Source organism: Staurois parvus, unplaced genomic scaffold, assembly GCF_062004578.1.
Source record: "Staurois parvus isolate SC_StPar_1 unplaced genomic scaffold, SC_StPar_1.0 ptg001283l, whole genome shotgun sequence".
Lineage (NCBI taxonomy): Eukaryota > Metazoa > Chordata > Amphibia > Anura > Ranidae > Staurois > Staurois parvus.
The window spans coordinates 1,197,587-1,222,980 of NW_028319079.1; the positions used below are offsets into that span (position 1 = coordinate 1,197,587).

General features: G+C 44.8%; 1 protein-coding gene across 1 annotated transcript in view; it reads left to right on the forward strand.

Annotated features, from left to right (window-relative positions):
• The first annotated feature begins 952 nt into the window (after window positions 1-952).
• The window catches only part of RCSD1 (RCSD domain containing 1), a 122,157-nt gene continuing 97,715 nt past the window's right edge, over window positions 953-25,394 (forward strand). Inside the window, exon 1 of the mRNA XM_089660830.1 lies at window positions 953-1,272. Within this exon, the coding sequence (XP_089516956.1) occupies window positions 1,267-1,272 (6 nt within the window). The 5' untranslated portion in view covers window positions 953-1,266. The remainder of the gene's footprint in view (window positions 1,273-25,394) is intronic.

Below are 25,394 nucleotides of genomic sequence, written 5' to 3' on the forward strand. Positions count from 1 at the left end.
ACAGACAGGGGCGGACTGACCATTTGGAAACTCGGGCACTGCCCAAGGGCCCGGGGTCAGTAGGGTGCCCCATGAGTTGCTCCTGGTACCTTTTTCATAGGCTTTTTTGAGTTTGGGCAAGGACACAGGGGCCCCATGATCCCCTATTGCCCGGGGGCCCCATGAGTTGTCAGTCCGTCCCTGGACACATATATCTATGTGACACAGCAGCACAGTGGCAAAATGGTTAGCACTTCACCTGGCACTACTCGGGTCATTGGTTCAAATCCCAACCACGGCACCACCTGCCTGGAGTTTGCATGTTCTCCCTGTGCCTGCGTGGGTTTCCTCCGGGTACTCTGGTTTCCTCCCAGACATGCTGGTAGGTTAATTGGCTCCTGTCTAAATTGTCCCTAGTATGTGTATGTATGAATGTGAGTTAGGGACCTTAGATTGTACACCCCTTGAGGGTGAGGGACCTTAGATTGTACGCCCCTTGAGGGTTAGGGACTGATGTGAATGTACAATATATATGTAAAGCGCTGTGTAAATTGACGGCGCTATATAAGTACCTGAAATAAATAAATCTCACCAAAAGCACTACTTTAGAAATTTACTGTAGAAATCGGTGCGGCTGCGACCAAGTCAGAACCGCGCCGATATGACCGCTGTAATTGCGGACAATAGGGTGCGACTTGCCATGCGATTTGCATCCAGTGTGACCGGGGACTTAATTCAACACTGCGAGGTAGGATTGCGATTCCTCTGCACTATCTTTACACTTTCCTTAAAAGTAACAATTGAAAATTTTATTTATGGATTTAGCAACCCGTCATTTTTTTTTTCTGTGTTGCATCATTAAAGAGTAAAAAAAAAAAAAAAAAAAAAAGCAGTGGGGCGGATAGGAAGAGACATTGGAAATGGAGAGGAAATGGTGACATGTGTCCCCTTGTATGGGCAGCTCAGCGGTAGGCAGTGCAGGCTCCTCGGCTCGGCTCGCCATTCTGAGCGCACAGTATCTGTTTAGATTTGTGTCTATATTTAAACACTGATTGCTTCCCCTCCCCTCCTTCCTCTCTCTCTCTTTCTCTCTCTCTCTCGGGTTCAGGACTAGTTTGGCGGGGAGGGTCCCAGTCCTCGTATCTTACAGCCTGGGGTCACCACGCTAAGGCTCAGCGCAGCGACTGACAGGCGAGAAGCGGAAACTGCCAGCGAGCGAGAACTTTTCAGAAGTTTCGCAGTTTTCGGCAGAAGTCTGATCGTGGTACGGCTCTGAAGATACAGGAAATGGAGGTAACTTTTGAAACTTTTTTTATGCATTAGATACATTTTTGCACTGTTCCATCTTTGCGCTGATATGTAGGATTGGACGCTGATGTCCGTACAACCTTTAAAATACGTATTTCGACCGGCGTTGTTCTGTACCTGGAGGTTGCTGCTGCTGATCCCAATGCAGTTTGAATGTCTGTCATGGTGATACAGCGACTCCACTACTTTGAGTTACCTTCCAAATCAGTAGGCAGATACCGACCTTTGTTTTTGGGGGGGGTTTGCGCTCTATTAATTTTTTTTTTCTCCTTTTTCCATCCCTATTCAGTTTTTTTCCTTTTCTACTAATTTTTTTTTTTTTTTTGCTTTTTTTCCATTTTTCCTTCACCATTCAGGTTTTTTTTGTTTATTTTACTTTCTTTTTCCTTCTCTAGTTAATGTTTTTTACTTTTTGCTTTTTTTTCCATTTTTCCATCCCTGTTCAGTTTTTTTTCCTTTTCTACTAATTGTTTTTTTTTTTCTTTGTTTCCATTTTTCCTTCACCAGTTTTTTTTGTTTATTTTACTTTCTTTTTCCTTCTCTAGTTAATGTTTTTTACTTTTTGCTTTTTTTTCTATTTTTCCTTCACTATTCAGTTTTTGTTTTGCTTTTTCCTTCTCTATTACATTTTTTTTTTTACTTTTTCTACTCATTTTTTTTTTATTCTGTACTATTCAGGTTTTTTTCTTTCTCTAGTTAATGTTTTTTACTTTTTGTTTTTTTTTCCCTACTTCCTACACTATTCAGTTTTTTTTTTTTTTGCTTTTTCCTTCTCTATTAAATTTTTTTTTTATTTACTTTTTCTACTCATTTTTTTTTTTTTGCTTTTTTCTTTACTATTCAGTTTTTTTTCCTTTCTCTAGTTAATGTTTTTTACTTTTTTTTTTTTACTTTTTCCTTCACTATTCAGTTTTTTTTTTATTTCTCCTTCTCTATTAATTTTTTTTTTTTTTACTTTTTCTACTCATTTTACTTTTTTTTTTGCTTTTTCCTTTACTATTCAGTTTTGTTTTGTTTTCCTTCGTCCAAGCCTGTCAGATTTTATACATGCGATTACTGCCAGAGGCTATAGCCACTGGCAGTAGTCATTGTGTTCTGTCAGTCAGGAAGGCTTCCTACTGACAGAACACGTTGGCGCTGCGGGAAGCATTCCTCCAGCAACACTGACTGTTTCGATTTCAAAGTGGTTTTCTTTCCTTCCACCCATAGAAAATGAAATCAATCAATACATCCTGTATATACATTTTTTTTTACATATATTCAGCGTAGGTGTTAGGAGGGGAAAAGGGGACATTTTATAAGTCTAGTTAGGTTTATACCAGAATACCAATTTAAAGCCCAACTCTAGCTTTGGACAATTTAACAAAAAATGCCTCCGCAGCCTTTTGCAAAATTAAAAACATCTCTGACTGCTAGGCTTACCCAATCTCAATTGCTGACCCACCCCTCCAGACTTTTTTGCTTTTTCCTTCTTTATTCATTTTTTTGTGTGCTTTTTCCTTCTTTATTTATTAATTTATTGCTTTTCAGTTTTTTTGGGTTATTTTTTTCTTTTTCCTTCTCTATTTAATTTTTTTTTACTTTTTCTACTCTTTTTTTTGCCTTTTCCTTCTCTATTCAGTATTTTTCTTTTGCTTTTTTTACTCTTTTTCCTTCTCTATTCATTTTTTTCCTTTTTTATTTCTTATTTATTTATTGCTTTTTTCTTCTCTATTAATTTTTTTTTTGCTTTTTGTTTTTTTTCTTTTTCCCTTTCTACTCATTTTTTTCCTCTCCTTTTTTTTCTGCCTTCTCTATGCAGTTTTTTTTTTTTGCCTTTCTCTATTCAGCTACTGTTATTGAAAAACTTTTTTCTTTCATAGAGAAACATAAGACTAACCGTTCTGTATCTGCCATCCCTCTCTGCCAATCCCTCCACTGGCCTCCATTCAGCGTCCTCCACCCCTCTCTGCCAATCCCTCCACTGGCCTCCATTCAGTGTCCTCCACCCCTCTCTGCCAATCCCTCCACTGGCCTCCATTCAGTGTCCTCCACCCCTCTCTGCCAATCCCTCCACTGGCCTCCATTCAGCGTCCTCCACCCCTCTCTGCCAATCCCTCCACTGGCCTCCATTCAGTGTCCTCCACCCCTCTCTGCCAATCCCTCCACTGGCCCCCATTCAGTGTCCTCCACCCCTCTCTGCCAATCCCTCCACTGGCCTCCACTCAGTGTCCTCCACCCCTCTCTGCCAATCCCTCCACTGGCCTCCACCCCTCTCTGCCAATCCCTCCACTGGCCCCCATTGCCCAACGGATAAAATTCAAAACATTAACAATAACATATAAAGCCATTTATAACTCTGCCCCAAATTACATCACCAATCTTATCTCTAAATACCACCCATACCGTACTCTCTGCTCCTCGCATGACCTCTACTCTCCCTTGTCTCCTCCTCCCATGCTCATCTCCAGGACTTCTCCAGAGCTTCCCCCATCCTCTGGAACTCTCTACCGCAATTTATCAGACTATCGCCTACTCTGCTCACTTTTAGGCGATCTCTGAAAACCTATCTCTTCAGGGAAGCCTATCCTGCCCTCAGCTAATACTGGAATCTTCTACTCTTCCTACCAGTCCATCCCCCACAGTTACTACCTTTTGTACCACTAGCCCCTCCCTCCTAGATTGTAAGCTCCGAGGATCAGGGCCCTCCTATCCCTCTTGTATTGAACTGTATTGTTGCTGTGTTGTCTCCCATTATATTGTACAGCGCTGAGCAAACTGTTGGTGCCATATAAATCCTGTTTAATAATAATAATATATAAATCCTGTATAATAATAATAATATATAAATCCTGTATAATAATAATAATAATACATGAAACAGATTACAAGAAAAACATATAAATGTAACCAAAAAAAATCATGTAAGGGTAAATTTAGATGTCCGACTAAATCTCCCTTTCCTCTGAAGCCTGATCCACATTTGGATCACACTTCAGAGGTTACTGACAGGCAGTGAGGAAGTGATGTGACGGCTCCTTACCACCTGTTTTAACCCAATTTTTGCTGACAAAAGCACAGTGCTTCCCCGTTTACGTGAATGTGTAGCGTTCAGCGGGTCTGCCAACGGCTTGTCGGGTAATTGTTGTCGCGGGTGCAAAGCGAAGGATCACGCCTGCAGCATGTAAACACCCCCGTCCTCTGCCTATTGCTGCATAATTGGGGGGAAGTTGGTGAGTGGCAAAAACGTAGCTCAACCATGCATTTTTGCCACCCTCCCAAACCAAACATCTATATGAAGCCTAAGGGCCCGGGCAATAGGGGATCATGGGGCCCCTGTGTCCTTGCCCAAACTCAAAAAAGCCTATGAAAGGTACCAGGGGCATCTCATGGGGCCCCCTACTGACCCCGGGCCCTCGGGCAGTGCCTGAGTTTCCAAATGGTTAGTCCGCCCCTGCTAAGGGCAATACTATCCAACATTCATATGACTATAAATAGATCACAGAAGAAAAAAGACCAACTTTTGAAGTTCTCCGATTTGCCTGCATGTTGTAGGTGAGCGTCCCATCAGGCATGGAAGCCAGAGACAGCCAGTCAGTTAGCATTTTCAGAAAGAGGATTTCAGCTGGCCATACATTATACAATTTCTGTACAATCTTCTTTAGATTTACCTTCATGTAGTGCAAGGGCCTGCCTGATGGGATATAATATGAGGTCAAACCTAAGCAACACTTTCAATTTGTATCTGATCAGGCAGGCCCTTACACGACATGAAGGCAAATCTAAAGAAGATTGTACAGAAATTGTATAATGTATGGCCAGCTGAAATCCTCTTTCTGAAAATGCTAACTGACTGGCCGTCTCTGGCTTCCATGCCTGCTAGGACGCTCACCTGACTGGCTGTCTCTGGCTTAAGGCTGATTGAGGTTGTACGGTCAGATTGTATGGTAAGCCTTTGGCTGGCCACGTATGCTACACCCAGGGGCGGACTGACCATTCGATCACTCGAGCACTGCCCGAGGGCCCGGGGTCAGTAGGGGGCCCCATGAGATGCCCCTGGTACCTTTTATAGGCTTTTTTGGGTGTGGTTTGAGTGTGGGCAAGGACACAGGGGCCCCATGATCCCCTATTGCCCGGGGGACCCACGAGTTGTCAGTCCGCTCCTGGCTACAAGCAGGGGCGGACTGACCATTCGAGCACTTGTAGCACTGCCCGAGGGCCCAGGGTCAGTAGGGGGCCCCATGATAATGCCCCTGGTACCTTTTTTGGAGGCTTTTTTGAGTTTGGGCAAGGACACAGGGGCCCCATGATCCCCTCTTGCCCAGGGGCCCCATGAGTTGTCAGTCCGCCCCTGGCTACAACTGGATTGTATGATCTCCATCAGGCTGACTATACACATTACAATTTGACCATGCAATCTTTGTACAATCAGCTTTAGCTTTATCAAGTTTATATAATGCCGACCATAGACAGTTCGAAAATCGGCCGATTTTTCGTCCGAAAGATTAATCGTCTGATTTTCACACTGTTAGTGGGTTAATTCGTCCGCTGGTTTTTCACGTTTTTTCCACTTTTGGATTATCGGTCATGTTGGAAAATTCGTGGAAAACAACTGATTTTTGCGTCAATGAATGTCAAATCGTACGATCGTTTTTACGAAAAAAATATGCGCATGAGCCGTGACCTGGAAGGAACAGAAGTTTCTCCTGTTATATGGGGTGAACTTTATGGCTTGGTCGGCCTATTTTCGTAATCATTGGTGGTTATGTCGGTTTAACGAACGACCGATTTTTTGAGCAGTCTATGGCCTGCATAAGGCTGGCCACCAGGGGCGGACTGACCATTTGGAAACTCGGGCACTGCATGAGGGCCCGGGGTCAGTAGGGGGCCCCATGAGATGCCCCTGGTACCTTTTTCATAGGCTTTTTTGAGTTTGGGCAAGGACACAGGGGCCCCATGATCCCCTATTGCCCGGAGGCCCCATGAGTTGTCAGTCCACCCCTGCTGGCCACACACATTACAATCTGATTGTACAATCTCTTTTAAATAGATCATCAAGCAGCACACAACGGCCTGTCTGGTTGGATAGAAATGAATTGGATCGTTTAGGTAGTCCTTCATATTACATAGTTTTGGTTAACAATTTGTATCCAATCAGGCGGATCCATGCACCACATAACTGAAGATTGTACAATCAGATTGTAACGTGTATGGACATCTAAAAGGATGTGATTTTTTTTTTTTTTCTATGAGTGCAAATGACTGCAACGTTCAGCTACTCCTTGCCACCATATCTTAACATTGTAACCAGATCAGTGAAAGACGACGTGTGATTGTTTGAGCGCCCTTTGCTATACTAGATAAAAGTAATAACTGTGGGGGAAGGGTACGGGTGTCTTCTCGATTTTCTGCTGGCACATACTGTCATGTGATCATCGTAGGGTTAAATCGTTCGACTCCTCGCCATCTCTCCCCGTGACCGCGTTTGTTCTCCTTGCGACATCCACAGCGTTTCATCACACGGCCGCCCGGTTGCTTACAGGGGGTGATGGAAGGCGAGAAGTCAAGCTTTTCCTGTAGGGGGCAGAATCTTGTTCAATAAATATCCTTTGTATATCGCAAATGACTCCTGCGACGTGCAGAGACACAGCACTGGAAACCATGCGGGGCTGATGTGTGACGAAACGTAGACCAGATAACAAACACTCAGTGTGAGATTCTAGAATGATGTTGAATCACCGTGGGCTCAGTACATGCTGGGACTTGTGGATTAGGTGGCTGGGGGGGGGGCGACCATTGCAGGTCCCGGTGTGCTCTACTATATACACTATGAAATGAAAATTCTGGTGCCGAAACCAAAAATTCAGGATGCACTTGGCTGAAAACCGAAACCAAAACAAATCGTTTTTAAAAATGAACAGATTTTTCAAACGCAATTTTTTTAGTACAAAATACACTGTAATGATTAAAAAAAACACAATAAACACAATGATGACAAATCACGGCTTGAACTATCTTGCTTTGCATGTAATGAGTCTATCTCATATATTAGTTTCACCTTTTAAGTTGCTGCACTGAAATAAATGAACTTTTGCACCATATTCTAATTTTTCGAGTTTCACCTGTGTATACCCCAATTTTTTGTAAGATATGAAAGATGATGTTACACCAAGAAAATAGATCCCCAACATGTCATGCTTTAAAACCGAAACAGAAACAAATAGTTTTTAAAAAGTAATATATTTTTCAAACGCAATTATTTTTAGAAAAAAATACACTGTAATGATTAAAACAAAAAAAAATATATACCCCAATTTTTTTGTAAAATATTAAAGAGGATGTTATGCCGAGAAAATAGATACCCAACAGGTCACGCTTTAAAACCGAAACCAATAGTTCTTAAAAATTTATATATTTTTCAAACGCAATTTTTTTAGAAAAAAATACACTGTAATGATTAAAAAAAAACAATATATGACCCAATTTTTTTGTAAAATATGAACGATAATGTTACGCCAAGAAAATAGATACCCAACATATCATGCTTTAAAATTGCGCACGCTCGTGGAATGGCGCCAAACTGCAGTACTTAAAAATCTCCCTGGGGGGACACTTTAAAAATGTCTACAGGATAGCAGTGTAAAGTTACAGAGGAGGTCTACAGGAGGAGAGAATTATTGCTCTTACATTCGTGGCGATATCTCACATGTGTGGTTGGAACACCATTTACATATGTGGGTGTGGCCTACATATGCGTTCACGTTGGGACGACGGCGCTTTAAACTTTTTTCTTCTATTAATACTTTTTTTACACTATCCCTCTAATTTTTTTTAAATCACTTTTATTCCTATCACAAGAAATGCAAGCATCACCTGTGATAGAAATAATTAGTGACAGGTCCTCTTTATGGAGAGGTATGGGGTCAATGAGATCCCACATCTCTCCTCTGCAAACTAAAGCATTGGATCAAAAAAAGTATTCATCTAGTGTTTATAACAACCACTCGCCCTCCAGAGGATTCCCCCCCCCCCCCCCCCTTCTTGACCAGGTCATTTTTCTGCGTTACGGTGCTGCGTTACTTTAACTGACAATTGCGCAGTCATGCAACACTGCACCCAAATGAGATTTACGTCCTTTTTTCCCCACAAATAGAGCTTTCTTTTGGTGGTATTTGATCACCTGTGCATTTTTTATTTTTTGCACTATTAAAAAAAAAATGACCGCCAATTTTGAGAAAAAAACAATATTTTTAACTTTTTGCTATTAAACATGTCCAGTAAAAATATCTAATTTCCTCATAAATTTAGGCCAAAATGTATTCTGCTCCATGTCTTTGCTAAAAAAAATCCCAATACGTGTAAATTAATTGGTTTATGTGCACATTATAGCGTCTACAAATGGCGGTATAGATACTGGGATTTTTTTTTTTTTTTCTATTAGTAATGGCGGCGATCAGTGACTTGTGGCGGGACTGCGGCGGGCATTCTGACACTGGGGAGGGAACTGACTTGGTGTAACTGCCATCCCCAGTGACACCAATACAGTGATCAGTGCTAAAAAAAAAAAGCACTAACACTGTACTAATGGCACTGGTGAGGAAGGGGTTAACGTGTGGGGCGATCAAAGGGTTAACTGTGTGCTGTTTTACTATGTGGCTTGTGTGTGTGTGTTTCACGTAAGCACACTGCTTTGTATGGCTCTGCAGAGCCATACAAAGCAGTGTGCTGGAGCTGACAGGGGAGAGATTTGTATTGTTTAATTGAAGGGGTTAACATGTTAAATAAAGTTTATTGAATGGGTTAACATGAGGGGCAATCAAAGGGTTAACTGTGTGCTGGGAGTGTTTTACTAGGGGTACGGTGTGTTGGTGCTTCACTGTAAGCACACTGTTTAAATGGCTGTGCTGTGCACAGCCATCCAAAGCAGTGTGCCCGAGCTGACAGGGAGGAGAACTGTTAGTAAATGAAACAGTTCTCCTCTCCGTTGGAGATCCTCGGTAATCACCGGGTGCCAGCGAGTAATCACCAACTGACAGCTGCGGCCGCGAACGGTGGCATGAGTAGGTCGTGCACACTGCTTGTGCGCGCCCCCTACCCGGAAATGCAAAATCATGTATATATACGTGATTTTGAGCACCCGTGCCACCCTGTAGCAGTATTTCTGCTATAGAGCAGACGGGAAGCTGTTACAAAAAACTTGTTTGCAAGGCGCCGGAACTGTAAGTGACGTAATGACGTGGCTCCGGTCCTCCAAGGGCATAGAGATGAGTGCATGAGTGGAGGTCATCTTTCCTTCACTGATCTCTATGCCCAGCGCCGGGATCGTTGAATGGGTTTCTCAGGTAAGGCTGAGAACCACTGGGCGGTGGCTGGAGGCGAGGGGGTTATTTTCATATTGGCCGAAGGATGATAGGGGGGTTTTCGGCCGAAATGTTTCAGCCATCTCAAAGGGTCCGGGGAGACCGGATATAGTGAATGCAGGGTCCTGGGAGAGCAGATATAGTGATTGCAGGGTCCGGGGAGAGCAGATATAGTGATTGCAGGGTCCTGGGAGACCAGATATAGTGAATGAAGGGTCCTGGGAGACCAGATATAGTGAATGCAGGGCCCTGGGAGACCAGATATAGTGAACGCAGGGTCCTGGGGGACCAGATATAGTGACTGCAGGGTCCGGGGAGACCAGATATAGTGAATGCAGGGTCCTGGGGGACCAGATATAGTGACTGCAGGGTCCGGGGAGACCAGATATAGTGACTGCAGGGTCCGGGGAGAGCAGATATAGTGAATGCAGGGTCCGGGGAGACCAGATATAGTGAATGCAGGGTCCGGGGAGACCAGATATAGTGAATGCAGGGTCCGGGGAGACCGGATATAGTGAATGCAGGGTCCGGGGAGAGCAGATAAAGTGAATGCAGGGTCTGGGGAGACCGGATATAGTGAATGCAGGGTTCGGGGAGACCGGATATAGTGAATGCAGGGTCCGGGGAGACCGGATATAGTGAATGCAGGGTCCGGGGAGACCGGATATAGTGACTGCAGGGTCCGGGGAGACCGGATATAGTGAATGCAGGGTCTGGGGAGACCAGATATACTGACTGCAGGGTCCGGGGAGACCAGATATAGTGAATGCAGGGTCCGGGGAGACCAGATATAGTGAATGCAGGGTCCGGGGAGACCAGATATAGTGAATGCAGGGTCCGGGGAGACCAGATATAGTGAATGCGGGTTCCGGGGAGACCAGATATAGTGACTGCGGGGTCCGGGGAGACCATATATAGTGAATTCAGGGTCCGGGGAGACCAGATATAGTGACTGCGGGGTCCGGGGAGATCAGAAATAGTGAATGCGGGGTCCGGGGAGACCATATATAGTGAATTCAGGGTCCGGGGAGAGCGGATATAGTGAATGCAGGGTTTAGTAACCCCTTAGGTCCCACAGTGACTATAACAAGCATGCTTTCCTGCATATACAGACTGATTGTACTGTTGTGGGTTTAGTAACACTTTAAGTAAAAGTACAATTTGAAGACATTTATTAGGACTTCATGATGAGAACAGATCTCAACCTGGCAGCACGGGACGCAATCTCACTCAGAAAATCACAAGTGGTTATTTGCTAACAGCAACAATGGACTGGGAACCGTTTGGAATAAATGGCTCTCTATTAATCCAAATAGATTCCTCAAAAGCCACAACGGATATAAACGCACTTTGTGTGCACTGAATGTGTTTGCAAACCCAGATGTCACCTTGTAAAAGTAGCAGCGACATCATCACTGTGCTGTATGTAGCCTGTGCTGGGAGCAGAGCGGTGGGAGGAGCCTAGCAGGCCCCACCCACTACAGGGCGGAGACAAGACCAGTCGCTCTGCACAAGGAGAGAGCAGCAGCGAGCGGTCTGTATTACAGGAAGTCTCACTGCACAGAGGCACACCAAGGATGAAGAATAATAATGAATGGATTTGGACCATTTGTTTCCTGAGCTCAGCTACGTGAAGGAAGTTCTTTTTTGTCTTTATAAAATAAAAGGTCACCTCGTTCTGCATGGAATGTGACGGCTATAACTTGTTTCCTATGTCATAGGTAGATCTATAGGTCGCCCCTCCTCCGCTCACCAACAAACCCCTGCAGGGACTGCGATGTGGTCGTGTTTTTCCCATAGCGGCTCAGCACCTGTCGGGTTGTTCTGTTTTTGCAGCAATTTTACACTCAAACAACAGGAATCACTCAGTATCCTGTAAGGATGACGCAACAAAGTTTCAGTAGTTCCGATGACCCCCATACCCCCCTCCTATGGAAAGTGATGGGCCTGTCTCTGCTGTATGGGGATATAATGTACCCACTGGTTACCTAAGAGGTGTGGAGTGATGAAGGGGGGGGGGGGGGGTTCTAATTGATATATGAATAAATAATAATATATAAAGTAATATACTGCAGCTTACCAGTCATGAGATGTGGTGTCTGCATTAGTTTTCTTTTATTTTAGTCTCTTTTCTCTTCTGTTTTCACCTGGTGATCTGGCCAATAATACACCTCCTGTGTTAGTGACACACCACTCTGGAAGAAAGGTCACAGGAGTCACAACGGACAGAAGCAATGTCAGTCTGGCGGGGGGGGGAGGGGAGTGTTAGATGGACTAGCAGATTTAAATACACTAAACAAGTGGAAGCCGAACTCCAGCTCACACTTTATAATCAGTTAGAGTAAGGATCCATTCACACCAGAGACTGCAAGCAACTGTGCGTTTTTTACCTTGTACCTATCCATGCATTGGATGCACGTTTTTCATGCAGTTGATGCGCATTGTACATGCAGTTGACGCACATTTTCCATGCAGTTGATGCGCATTGTACATGCAGTTGATGCACGTTTTTCATGCAGTTGATGCGCATTGTACATGCAGTTGACGCACGTTTTCCATGCAGTTGATGCGCATTGTACATGCAGTTGATGCACGTTTTTCATGCAGTTGATGCGCATTGTACATGCAGTTGATGCACGTTTTTCATGCAGTTGATGCGCATTGTACATGCAGTTGACGCACGTTTTCCATGCAGTTGATGCGCATTGGACATGCAGTTGATGCACGTTTTTCATGCAGTTGATGCGCATTGTACATGCAGTTGATGCACGTTTTTCATGCAGTTGATGCGCATTGGACATGCAGTTGACGCACGTTTTCCATGCAGTTGATGCGCATTGTACATACAGTTGACTCACGTTTTCCATGCAGTTGATGCACATTGTACATACAGTTGACACACGTTTTTCATGCAGTTGATGCGCATTGTACATGCAGTTGACGCACGTTATCCATGCAGTTGATGCGCATTGGGCATGCAGTTGACGCACGTTTTACATGCAATTGATGCGCATTCTACATGCAGTTGACGCAAGTTTTTACATGCAATTGATGCGCATTGTACATGCAGTTGACACACGGTTTCCAAGCAGTTGATGCGCATTGTACATGCAGTTGACGTACGTTTTCCATGCAGTTGATGAGCTTTGTATATGCAGTTGACGCACGTTTTCCATGCAGTTGATGTGCATTGTACATGCAGTTGACGCACGTTTTACATGCAATTGATGCGCATTGTACATGCAGTTGACGCACGTTTTCCATGCAGTTGATGCGCATTGTATATGCAGTTGACACGTTTTCCATGCAGTTGATGCGCATTGTACATGCAGTTGACACACGTTTTACATGCAATTGATGCGCATTGTACATGCAGTTAACACATTTTACATGCAATTGATGCACATTTTTCTATCTGCCTTTGTCCTGTGGGGTCGCTTCCTTCTTTCTTTCTTTCTTTGGGCTTCTATGTGCACTGTGATGCATTGCACTGCATTTGCATGCATTTTTTTGCATTTGCGGTGCGGAAAAATGCAGCATGTTGTACTTTCCGCACTGCGTTGCACTGCACTACAATGGTGTGAACCATGCCCATAGCATGGTCTGGATTTTGGACTGTCTATGCAGTTTGAGTGCAGTCCAAAATGCAGCCAACTTCAGCCAACTGCATTCCACTGCGTTCGATGTGAAAGGGCCCTAACAGTTCTTTTTTCCTTTTGTGATAAAGGTTTTACATAAATAAATAAAAACTGGTCATTTTATACACTCCTGTCAGTGTTAAATGGTATGTCTCATCCATGTAAACTGATACATTCTGCTAGTGCTTTTGCAAAACAACAGACTTGCTGGCTGGATCACTAGATGAAAATAGAATAGAAAGTCTAAAAAGAAAACTAATGCAGCCAATCTAAAAATTGGTAAGCTGCAAAAAAATAAATGTTTGATTTTGGGTTTATCACCGCAGTAAGGAAGGTCAACTATCCAGTCAAACATAACTCCCAACTTTCTGAGATGGGAATGAGGGACACCTATTAGCAAAAGTATGTAGGTATAGGACACACCCCCTGCCACGCCCCCCTTAAAGGAGAATTATACAAAAAAAGATACTATCCATTTATATTGGCTTTTAGAATTTACAAATGCAGCAATGTAGAAATTGGAGGAAAGGTTTAGTACTGTGAAACACTTATACGCATAGGACAGCCCCTTCCCCTACGTGTCAAACTCTTGTCATTTAGCAATCGCGGCACAATCGCACTGCGTTTAGGCTGTCATTAAGAATAAATGATACCCAAACCCGCATTGCGCGTTTTGCAGCGATTATAGCGCAATTTGGAATTGCCGCAGAATCACGAGGTTCCGTCCGCAATTCAAAGTCGCTCAGGTGTGAATGGAGTTTAAAAGTAAGCTCATGACGGCTGCTTCAGATGTGAACTGGATATTGGTTTTTTAGAACTGGTGATTGGCCTTCTTGTAAAAGTGATCACTTGTAATGGGATCTGAGGGTACCACCCCCGCGGTGCTTCCCAGGCTCTCCTGTTCCTCTGGGGCGCTCAGGACCAGGGGCGGACTGACCATTTGGAAACTCGGGCACTGCCCGAGGGCCCGAGGGACAGTAGGGGGCCCCATGAGATGCCCCTGGTACTTTTTTCATAGGCTTTTTTGAGTTTGGGCAAGGACACAGGGGCCCCATGATCCCCTATTGCCCGGGGGCGCCATGAGTTGTCAGTCCGCCCCTGCTCAGGACAACAGTGAACTAGTCTAACATTATGAGCAGGAGGAGCTTGGAGAACGTTTATTCCTCCATTTCCTCTGCCATTGATGAACATGGAAGCCACTTTTGTTATTTTATTCCCCAGATACTGCAGGCAAGGTAGCAGCTAACCAAGCACTATCTGTACTTGATTAGCGGCATTGGAGGGCAGGAGAGACATTGGGGGTCTAATAGATCCCTGGTTTTTGACTAGTTAGCCCCCTTAGCAATAGAATTAAATGAAAGAAACTGTTAAAAAATAAATTGTAACAAAATAAATGAGAATATTCTATCTCAAGTCTATCTATCTATGATCTATCTATCTATCTATCTATCTATTATCTATCTATCTATCTCTCCATCTATCTATCCATCCATCCATCCATCCATCCATCCATCCATCCATCTATCTATCTATCTATCTATCTATCTATCTATCTATCTATCTATCTATCTATCTCATATCATGGTGTATTTTTAGGACAGACTTCTGTGACATATATGGAACGTTTTCCGTGACTGACACCATTTTCCTGCAGTGCAGTAGGATCCAGCAGATGTTCCTCTATGATTTGTGGCTCTCAGGCGTCCATGGTGTCATGACATTATATTTCGCACGTTTGGCGTCCTGCGTTGATACCAGAGTGATGTGCAGACAGCGATCTGAGGACTGGTGGAGCTGCATTCTTTTCCTCGGGTGACACAAAATGTTACCTTACAGCTGAATAGCTGCCCCAAAGGATGACACGGATAATTCCTGGGCGGGTTCAGACACAGTTTAGCAGCCAGCAAATGGCTCCAGCATCAGATGGTTTTTTTTCATGTTAAGAGCATTCTTGCCAAGTGCTGTGTGAATGAAGCAATGTGTAACATGTTAGTGTATTCATTACCCGACTGCATCTGTGTTTCCCCCCAGAAGGACGGAGCCATCTTTATTCAGGCATCATCCAAAGTAACCATTGATTACCTGGACTGAGATGTCAGCTCAGAGATGACAGAATCATGTTAATCCTGCTGCCTGTGCAGTTCTTGGCTGTGTTCACAAATGTCTGACACAGATCAGCCCCAGCTGCAGCCCTTAAAGTGGACTGTTCAGTAATTCAGCATGAATAAATTCCCGGCACATCTATAATACACGGTATCAGCATTCCTCTCCCCAAAAGACCCGCCATTTATCAATAAAAAGCCATCCTTAAGCTCCAGTCCAATGACTTTGCCCAGGCTGAGATGATGTCATCAAGGCCAGGACAAGGGGTGGGCAGGAGGGGTGGCTGGCCTGGGCACTGTGGTATCAAGTGAGGTGGTGGGGGGCACCATGAAGAGATTGGGGGAGAGGATTTGTATTGGGAGGCAGGGGCAGACTGAACATTTGGAAACTCGGGCACTGCCGAGGACCCGGGGTCAGTAGGGGGCCCCATGAGATGCCCCTGGTACCTTTTTCATAGGCTTTTTTGAGTTTGGGCAAGGACACAGGGGCCCCATGATCCCCTATTGCCTGGGGGCCCCATGAGTTGTCAGTCCTCCCCTGTTGGGAAGGTACATTTGGGGGGGGGGGGGGGTAGGGGTTAAGATTTTCTCTAGGAGGGGAAATTTGGGGAGTTGTGCTAGGAGTGGTGACCTGGGGGGATTTGTTTTAGGAGGGGGGAAGATAATTTGTGCTATGGGGGGGGGGGGTTGTGCTAGAGAAGGTGATATGAAAAAGGGGGAAAGGGATTTGTGCTAGGAGGAAAATTTTTGTTTTGGGAGGGAATTGAGCTTTGTGCTAGTAGGGATGACTGGGGGGTATTTATGCCAGGAGGAGAATATTTGGGGGGATTTGTGCTAGAATGGGGGATTGGGAAAATTGTGCTTGGATGGGGGGGAATTTGTGCTCAGAGGGGACATTTGAGAGGTAAAGGATTTGTGCTAGGAGGGGGGAAACATTTTTTTGGAGGGGGGATTTGTGCTTGGGTCACATAGGGGGAGGGAGGATTTGAGCTGGGATGGGGGATTTCAGTAGGGGAGTGGGTTTGTACTGGGAGGAGGGGGAAGTTGTTGTTAGGGGGTAAGCATACAGATTAGTGCTTGATGATTTTTCTTTGGGGAGGGGGATTTCTGTTCACACATAATGCTCATAGATCTTGGTGGGGGGGGGGTGCAATTTGGTCTGTTTTCCCTGGGTTCTAGATGACCTTGTTCCTACACTAGATATCATCAGTCTGCTGCAGGCAGAAGGAAGCATTTCCCCAGTCTCCCCTCCTCCAATGATTAGACTTTTAGTAGGTCACTGAGAGGCTGATGTGTGTCAGACAGGGGCGGACTGACAACTCATGGGGCCCCCGGGCAATAGGGGATCATAGGGCCCCTGTGTCCTTGCCCAAATTCTAAAAAGCCTATGAAAAAGGTACCAGGGGCATCTTATGGGGCCCCCTACTGACCCCGGGCCCTCAGGCAGTGCCCGAGTTTCCAAATGGTCAGTCCACCCCTGGTGTCAGACATTTGAGAACACAGCCAAGAACTGTACAGGCAAAAGGATTTACATGATTGTGGCATTGTAGCAACTCAGTCCAGAAAGTAGATTGTGATCCTGGATGATGTCCGAGCAAAGTGGTGTGGTTCTTCTAAAGGGAAAAGCAGAAGGCGTTGTCAGGGGAGACTGGGGAAATGCTTTCTCCTGCCTGCAGCAGACTGATGGTATCAGTTCAGCCTAGGCAGAGTCACTGGACTGGGGATGGGTGGGTTTTTTTTATTTAAAATATTTACAGAATAAAGTTAGGTACCAACAGTACAGATTATGGGACTTATGGTCCAATAATGAAACAGTCACTACCAGCCTTGCCAGGTAAACTTGTGGTGCTCCATGATGATGACGGTATTGAGGTTGAATGTCCTGTAACAGTGAGCAGGAATGGGAAGTACAGTAAGTGAGGATGAAGAGGGAAAAGGAGAGAGGAGAGGAGTCAGGGGTGAGAAGTAGAACCAGGCTGTTCTGTTTCAGATACCATTTTATGCACTGATATACCTCTTCTCACCCAGTCTGTTTGGTCACCTGCTGACCTGACACCATTCACAGGCAGCTTTACTCTTCAGTGAGACACAAGCTGAATCCAATGCAATTTTACTTCAGCTGATTGCAGTACATTGGATGTTTTTCCAGTCTTTTGAAGTGTAAGAAGACAATGGGGTTGAGCGCAAATAGACTGTGTGCTTAGCGAGGGCAGTTGCACTTGTTTTTCTTAGTTATTGTAAATGTGGTGAAGCTTCCCTTTAAAAAGGATACCCAATCAGGTGCAAGGAAAATAAAAAAAAACTTCATTTTTGCTTGCACATGACTACATGATGGAAATGAGCAGAACTTTACCACAATTATTAGGCTCTAGGGATAACAAGTGCAACTACAGTTGCAAAGTGCACAGCCTTTAGTAAATCCACTACAATGAAGTCCTATGTCAATGTACTAAGTCATGGGTCATTGGGCAGCACAGTGGCTAAATGGTTAGCAATTCTACCTGGCAGTACTTGGGTCGTTGGTTCAAATCCCAGCCACGGCACCACCTGCCTCTCCCTTTGCCTGTGTGGGTTTCCTCCCACACTCCAAAGACATGCTGGTAGGTTAATTGGATCCTATCTAAATTGTCCCTAGTATATGTATGAATGTGAGTTAGGGACCTTAGATTGTACACCCCTTGAGGGTTAGGGACTGATGTGAATGTACAATATATATGTATAGCGCTGTGTAAATTGACAGCACTATACAAGTACCTGAAATAAATAAATAATGTGTCTGAAAAGTAGTAATACTGACTGAGGGAAAGTAGAAGAAATGGGGAGGTCAAGCTAGAACTTAACCAACTAGCACTAAGGTGGAGGGGAAGACAGGAAGATACCAAAATCACATAGTAAACAAGTAGTAGTGGCCCACAACAGCCACTAGTTGTCAGCATACTTACAAAACAATGATCACCTGATGCAGTTCAAGTCAACACAGTAAAAATACATGAAAGTGGGGCAGAACACAGGTGCTCCATATGGCAAAAGATTGTGCATGGTGATCACATATATTGGCCATCATCTCTTTCACCTTTTCCATTAGTGATGGAGGATTTCCAGTCTAGGTATGACCGCCCTGTTGGCGAGGCGGAGAAACCTGAGAAGGTTTTTCTTGGCTGTGGCAATAGACCCCAGAAGGATGGAAAAAAGGCAAGTTGTGGCGAGTGCTGGATGGCCTTTTAATGATAAAAAACAGTTTATCGTTGTGTTCTGGAATGACACGCCCCTCCTTAATCCCATTCGCTGACCACACTGTGTCCAAACATATCCAACATGCGTCAACTTGCAAGATCCACACTGAGAAGCCACGTACAATCGTGTAGGATTAAAGCGAAGCATGGAACCAGGGGCAGACTGACAACTCATGGAGCCACCGGGCAATAGGGGATCATGGGGCCCCTGTGTCCTTGCCCAAACTCAAAAAAGCCTATGAAAAAGGTACCAGGGGCATCTCATGGGGCCCCCTACTGACCCCGGGCCCTCGGGCAGTGCCCGAGTTTCCAAATGGTCAGTCCGTCCCTGCATGGAACATAAAAATGTTGCCTTTAAGGTGGACCTAGTATCAGATATAACATCTCATGCGCCATCTTTGTTCAGGTACCATCCAGGATCACCATCTACTTCCTTGGCTGAAGTGCCATAGACTAGCGCTGTGGGCTACCGTCTCTAACCGTCACCCACTGCTCTTCCTCCTCTTGGCCTCTCTGTTCCAGTGACCAAGGTCCCCTTGGCCCACTGGCACCCACACAGCTGCCCACTTTTTCCTGCCTGCCCCGACCTGGCATTCTACTGGGTAAGGGAGGTTGGGAAGCACTGTGGGACACAGATGGAGGTTGTTGGCACTATAGGATGCCGGAGGCTCCGCAGCAGTCTGGGGGGCACTGTAGGAAGGTTGGGAAGCACTGTGGGACACATATGGAGGTTAGTGGCCCTATAGGGTGCTGGAGGATCCGCAGTAGGCTGGGGGGCACTGTGGGAGGTTGGGAAGCACTGTGAGACACAGATGGAAGTTGGTGGTCCTATAGGGCACTGGAGGCTCTGCAGCAGGCTGGGGGGGGGCACTGTGGGAAGTTGGGAAGCACTGTGGGACACAGGTGGAAGTTGGTGGTCCTATAGGGCACTGGAGGATCTGCAGCAGGTTGGGGGGGCACTGTGGGAGGTTGGGAAAAACTGCTGGAGGCTCTGCAGCAGGCTGGGGAGCACTGTGGGAGTTTGGGAGGCATTGTGGGACACTGTTGGAGGTTGGTGGCACTATAGGGGATGGAGGCTATGCAACAGGCTGGGGGCACTGTGGACATTGGGAAGCACTGTGGGACACAGATGGAGGTTGGTGGCACTATGGAGCACTGGAGGTTCTGCAGCAGGCTGGGGGGGCACTGTGGGAGGTACTGTGTGAAACTGTTGGATATTAGTGGCACTATAGAGCGCTGGAGGCTCCGCAGCAGGCTGGGTGGCACTCTAGGAGGTTGGGAAGCACTGTGGGAAACAGATGAAGGTTGGTTGCCCTATAGGGCACTGGAGGTTCTGCAGCAGGTTGTGGGGGAACTGTGGGATTTACTGTGTGAAATTTTTGGAGGTTAGTGGCACTATAGCGCACGGGAGGCTCGCAGCAGGCTGGGGGCACTGTGGGAGGTTGGAAAGCACTGTGGGACACAGATGGAGGATGGTAGTACTATAGGACACTGGAGGCTCTGCAACAGGCTGGGTGGTACTATACGAGGTTGGGAGGCACTGAGGGATAGTTGAAGGCTGGTAGCACTATAGGGGATAGAGGGGATGCAACAGGCTGGGGGCACTGTGGGACACAGATGAAGGCTGGTGGCCCTATGGTGGGCTGGAGGCTCTGCAGCAGGCTGGGGGTCACTGTGGGACATCAAGGGTTCTGAAGCTAGCTGGGAGCACACAGTTTGGGCAGAATGTAGCAGATATTCCATCCCCTATTCCTCCACTTACTTCAGACCTACTATAAATACGGGTCCCTGATGGGAAGGGAAGTCTTCCTCTCCTTGATCATATGATGGGTCACATGACTGGGGAGAGGAAGTACAGGGCTTTACTGATGGCAGGTCTGCTCTGCATCTACAATGATCTTCATTCTCTCAATTATGGAGTAGTGCCTGGTGGTGGAAGAATTATGGTTCCTTCCAGCACATGCTCCCCACCACCCTGGTATTGAGGAGGTGACACTCCATCTGGTCAATGCCCCCAACTAGGGTTGCCACCTCATCCCTTTAAACCCAAACACATATTAATGACACAGGTTCTGGGGCTGATTAAGGTGATAATTAAACTCAATTAGTGCTTGATCTGCATTAAATTAGCCTCAGAACCTGTGTCATTAATATGTGTTGGGGTTTAAAGAGATGTGGTGGCAACCGTACCCCCAACCCATATGAAAACACTGCACCTGAGTCAGCTGCCAAGCCTGCCTCCCCATATGAAATCATTGCACCTGAGTCAGCTGCCAATCCTGCCCCCCCATATGACATCACTGCTCCTGAGTCAGCTGTCCATCCCCCCTCCCCCATAAGGAATCACTGCACCTGGGTCCATTAAAAAAGACCACTATCTTCGAGGTCTGTAATGGTCAGATGGGAGCTACGTTCATGTTTCATTCAGTCGAATGCGCCTATAAACCGCCTCATCGTATATAAGGGATGACAGACGCGTCAGCGAGTGTGATGGTTCGCCCTGAGCCGAGCTGTCATGTTTGAACCTGTCTAGCTTGAGACACCCCGAGGCAATAGGTCAGCTTCAGCTGGGGCCCACAACACTGCTGTCAGATGAGTTCAATGCAGATATTGCTGCCCATCGGTTCCAGACATTTCACGTCTACGGGGACATCCCGCTCCAACACATGAATGTTAATTTAGATCAGCTGTGCTGCGCCTCGCATAGCCAGTTTAACATTGTGTTCTGGAATGTCACACCCTTCCTTTATCCCATTATTACAGAGAGTGCTGACCACGCCGCATCCCTCTGTACCAAACATACTCAACGCGTGTCAACTTACAAGTCACACTCCCATATGACGTGTGCTGTTCACCATTGTGATGGATACTCAACTGGGACGCCATCTCTGGCCAAGACATAGCATCAGATATATTGTTATAATTGAAGTGCATGTATGTTATGTAATGCCTTCATCATGGTACTTCTATGACTATACCTTCATCTGCATTTCTCTTTATAAGGACGGACCCATCTTTATTCAGGCATCATCATTGCGCTGAGGCAACATTACTTGTGTTACTCAAAATGGCACCCCAATGTTGTAGCGTGGTGCACCGTCAGAGATAATTTGTGCATTTTTTTGGGGGAAGGAGTGCATTAGACAGCCGATTCTATATGATTATTATTCATTTATATAGCCTTTTCTCATTGTGGGCCAATTCACTTATCAAATTGGTGTTGGGTTAGATAGGAGGTGAGGCAACCATCTTGGGTGAGCTCAGTTGAATATCATATTAGGGCCAATTTTAGACAGGCGCCAAATAACCTACCTTTCAAATGAATGGGTTGCCATTGATGTGTGGCATAAGTCACATCAACGTGATCCCAATGTACATAGAGTGCCGCTCAAAGCCAGAGATAAGGGATGTCCCTGCTAGGGCAGGCGTCTGTGCCCCAATTCACAAGTGTAAGGTCACTGAAGTCCTGGTCTAGGGTTGTCAGTGGTGTACCCCAAGGTTCAGTGTTGGGACCCTTACTTTTTAATATATTTATAAACAATATAGGGTCTGGGATTATAAATCCCATTTCAGTCTTTGCAGATGACACCAAGCTGTGCCGTGGAATAACGTCCTTACAGGATGTCTCCAACTTACAAGCCAACCTCAATGCTCTGTGTAATTGGACAACTATGTGGCAAATGAGGTTTAATGTTGATAAATGTAAGGTTCTGCACTTGGGGGCTAAGAATATGCATGTATCATACATACTAGGGGGGTACAACTGGGGGAATCAATGGTGGAGAAGGATCTGGGGGAATCAATGGTGGAGAAGGATCTGGGGGTTCTGGTAGATCACAAGCTTAATAATGGCAGCAATGCCAAGCTGCGGGTTCTAAAGCGAGCAAAATCCTCTCTTGTATTAAAAGAGGTATAGACTCCATAGAGAGAGATATCATTTCCCCCGGTACAAATCATTAGTAAGACATCATCTGGAATATGCAGTTCAGTTTTGGGCACCAATTCACAAAAAGAAGATTGGGGAACTGGAGAAAGTACAGAGAAGGGTAACCAAACTGATAAGAGGCATGGAGGAGATCAGCTATGAGGAAAGATTAGAGGAACTAAATGTATTCTATCTTGAGAAGAGGAGATTAAGGGGGGATATGGCATACACTCGAGTGACTTATTCATGCTCCATAGTGACTTCAAACATACTGCAGTGAATAGTGTCCTTGTGTATAAAAACATGCAAATGTGCACTGCAGGTGGCAATCCTCAAATAGGGGAAGTGCCCCCTCACCTTCCTGCTCAGGCCCTTAAGGACCAATGCGCCTTTTGTTATATAGTAAATCTTGGAGAGGTCCTTCAGATGGTAGATCCCTCAGGTAGTAATGGTGGGACTCTCCTCCTCTTAACTTCTATATCAGGTCGTTGATGGTATCAGAGGTGCCCCTCTCACACGGTCACCAATAAGAAGAAGAGAACTTGCATAGTGTAAAACCGCTTTAATGGATAAATATAAAACCAAAGAACTACTCACATGCTAAACATGTAAATACGAGCCTTCACACCACTCAAAGGGTGTACTGCATTCAGGAACTAGGAGCACCAAGATGGCGCCCGCGCCGGATATGACGTCAGAACGTACGTGTAAGCTCCTCCCACTGGCGTATCTACGCGTTACGTCACTTCTAACACGTGACTTCATCAGGATATACGCCTATCCTGGGTGGAGCCCTATTTATCTAATGTATTGACCAATCGATGATTCGGATGGGCGGGACTCAGCCGCCATAGTACTGGAGCTCACCAGACGCCCTCAGCTATCGTATTATTTCAGCTGCAGAAACGAGGACATTTATGTGAGCTGGTAATGGCAATCTCACATAAATATATATATATCCTCATAGCTGAGTGTATATATATTGCAATACTCACTAATAGAAACCATGTGTGAGGCTAAAACCTACATATAAAATATATAAATATAAAATAAATAAAGATCATATGGATGAATGTCTACAATAGATTGGATCTGTGATATCAAAAATATCAAAAAATATATAAAAAATATATACCACAGCCATATAATATAAAACTCTAGTGGGAAAAAAAAATATATATATAAGGTATAGAATCCTATACTAGGAAAATAACCCACTATGATTATAAAAAACATATATACCTATATGTTATAAAGAAGGGACCCGAAAAAAGACCTTAATGTACAGTACACCGTCATCATGGTATATCATTTGCAACATGAAAGGGATAATAATATATGCATAAATGTAGTAATACCTAAGCTTATATAAAGTGTCATATAAATATTAACGCAAATAGGTATTAAACTGGTCATTGCTTAAAAATTGCTAATAAAGCAATTTAAATCAAATTCTACGTTCAAACCCCTCGGGTGTTGAGACCTCATCAGGAAGATCCACTTGGATTCTGCCTGGCTAATAGCTCTGACCTTATTACTACCTCTCCAATGGTTGGTAAATTTCTCTATTCCCCAGAATTTCAATTTTGTGGGATCACTATTGTGATGAATGGCAAAATGTTTGGAAACGCTGTGTTTAGTGTGACCCTTTTTGATGTTCTGCACGTGCTCCCTAATCCTTTTCCACATAGGTCTCCCACGCCAGTGTGGGGAGCTTACACGTACGTTCTGACGTCATATCCGGCGCGGGCGCCATCTTGGTGCTCCTAGTTCCTGAATGCAGTACACCCTTTGAGTGGTGTGAAGGCTCGTATTTACATGTTTAGCATGTGAGTAGTTCTTTGGTTTTATATTTATCCATTAAAGCGGTTTTACACTATGCAAGTTCTCTTCTTCTTATTGGTGACCGTGTGAGAGGGGCACCTCTGATACCATCAACGACCTGATATAGAAGTTAAGAGGAGGAGAGTCCCACCATTACTACCTGAGGGATCTACCATCTGAAGGACCTCTCCAAGATTTACTATATAACAAAAGGCGCATTGGTCCTTAAGGGCCTGAGCAGGAAGGTGAGGGGGCACTTCACCTATTTGAGGATTGCCACCTGCAGTGCACATTTGCATGTTTTTATACACAAGGACACTATTCACTGCAGTATGTTTGAAGTCACTATGGAGCATGAATAAGTCACTCGAGTGTATGCCATCTCCAGCCCATCACTATATATAGGTGGCATGGTTGTTGATACTACCTATATATAAAAAAAAAAAGGGGGGGAGTAATTATATGTCATTTATCGCAATATATCTTACTTTATCTGAGCGCCGCACTGTTTTATTATCTTATCTTTTCTGAATATTGTTGGTGTTGTGATTGTGGCACCTTTAGTGCTGGCTGCTGATTAGTATCATTATATATAGTAGCGCAGGAGACATCTTTACATTAAGGGGGGATATGATCTCCATGTATAATACATAAGGGGGATATGATCAACATGTATAATACATAAGGGGGGATATGATCAACATGTATAATACATAAGGGGGGATATGATCTCCATGTATAATACATAAGGGGGATATGATCTCCATGTATAATACATAAGGGGGGATATGATCTCCATGTATAATACATAAGGGGGGATATGATCTCCATGTATAATACATAAGGGGGGATATGATCTCCATGTATAATACATAAGGGGGGATATGATCACCATATATAATACATAAGGGGGGATATGATCAACATGTATAATACATAAGGGGGGATATGATCAACATGTATAATACATAAGGGGGATATGATCACCATGTATAATACATAAGGGGGGGATATGATCTCCATGTATAGTACATAAGGGGGGATAT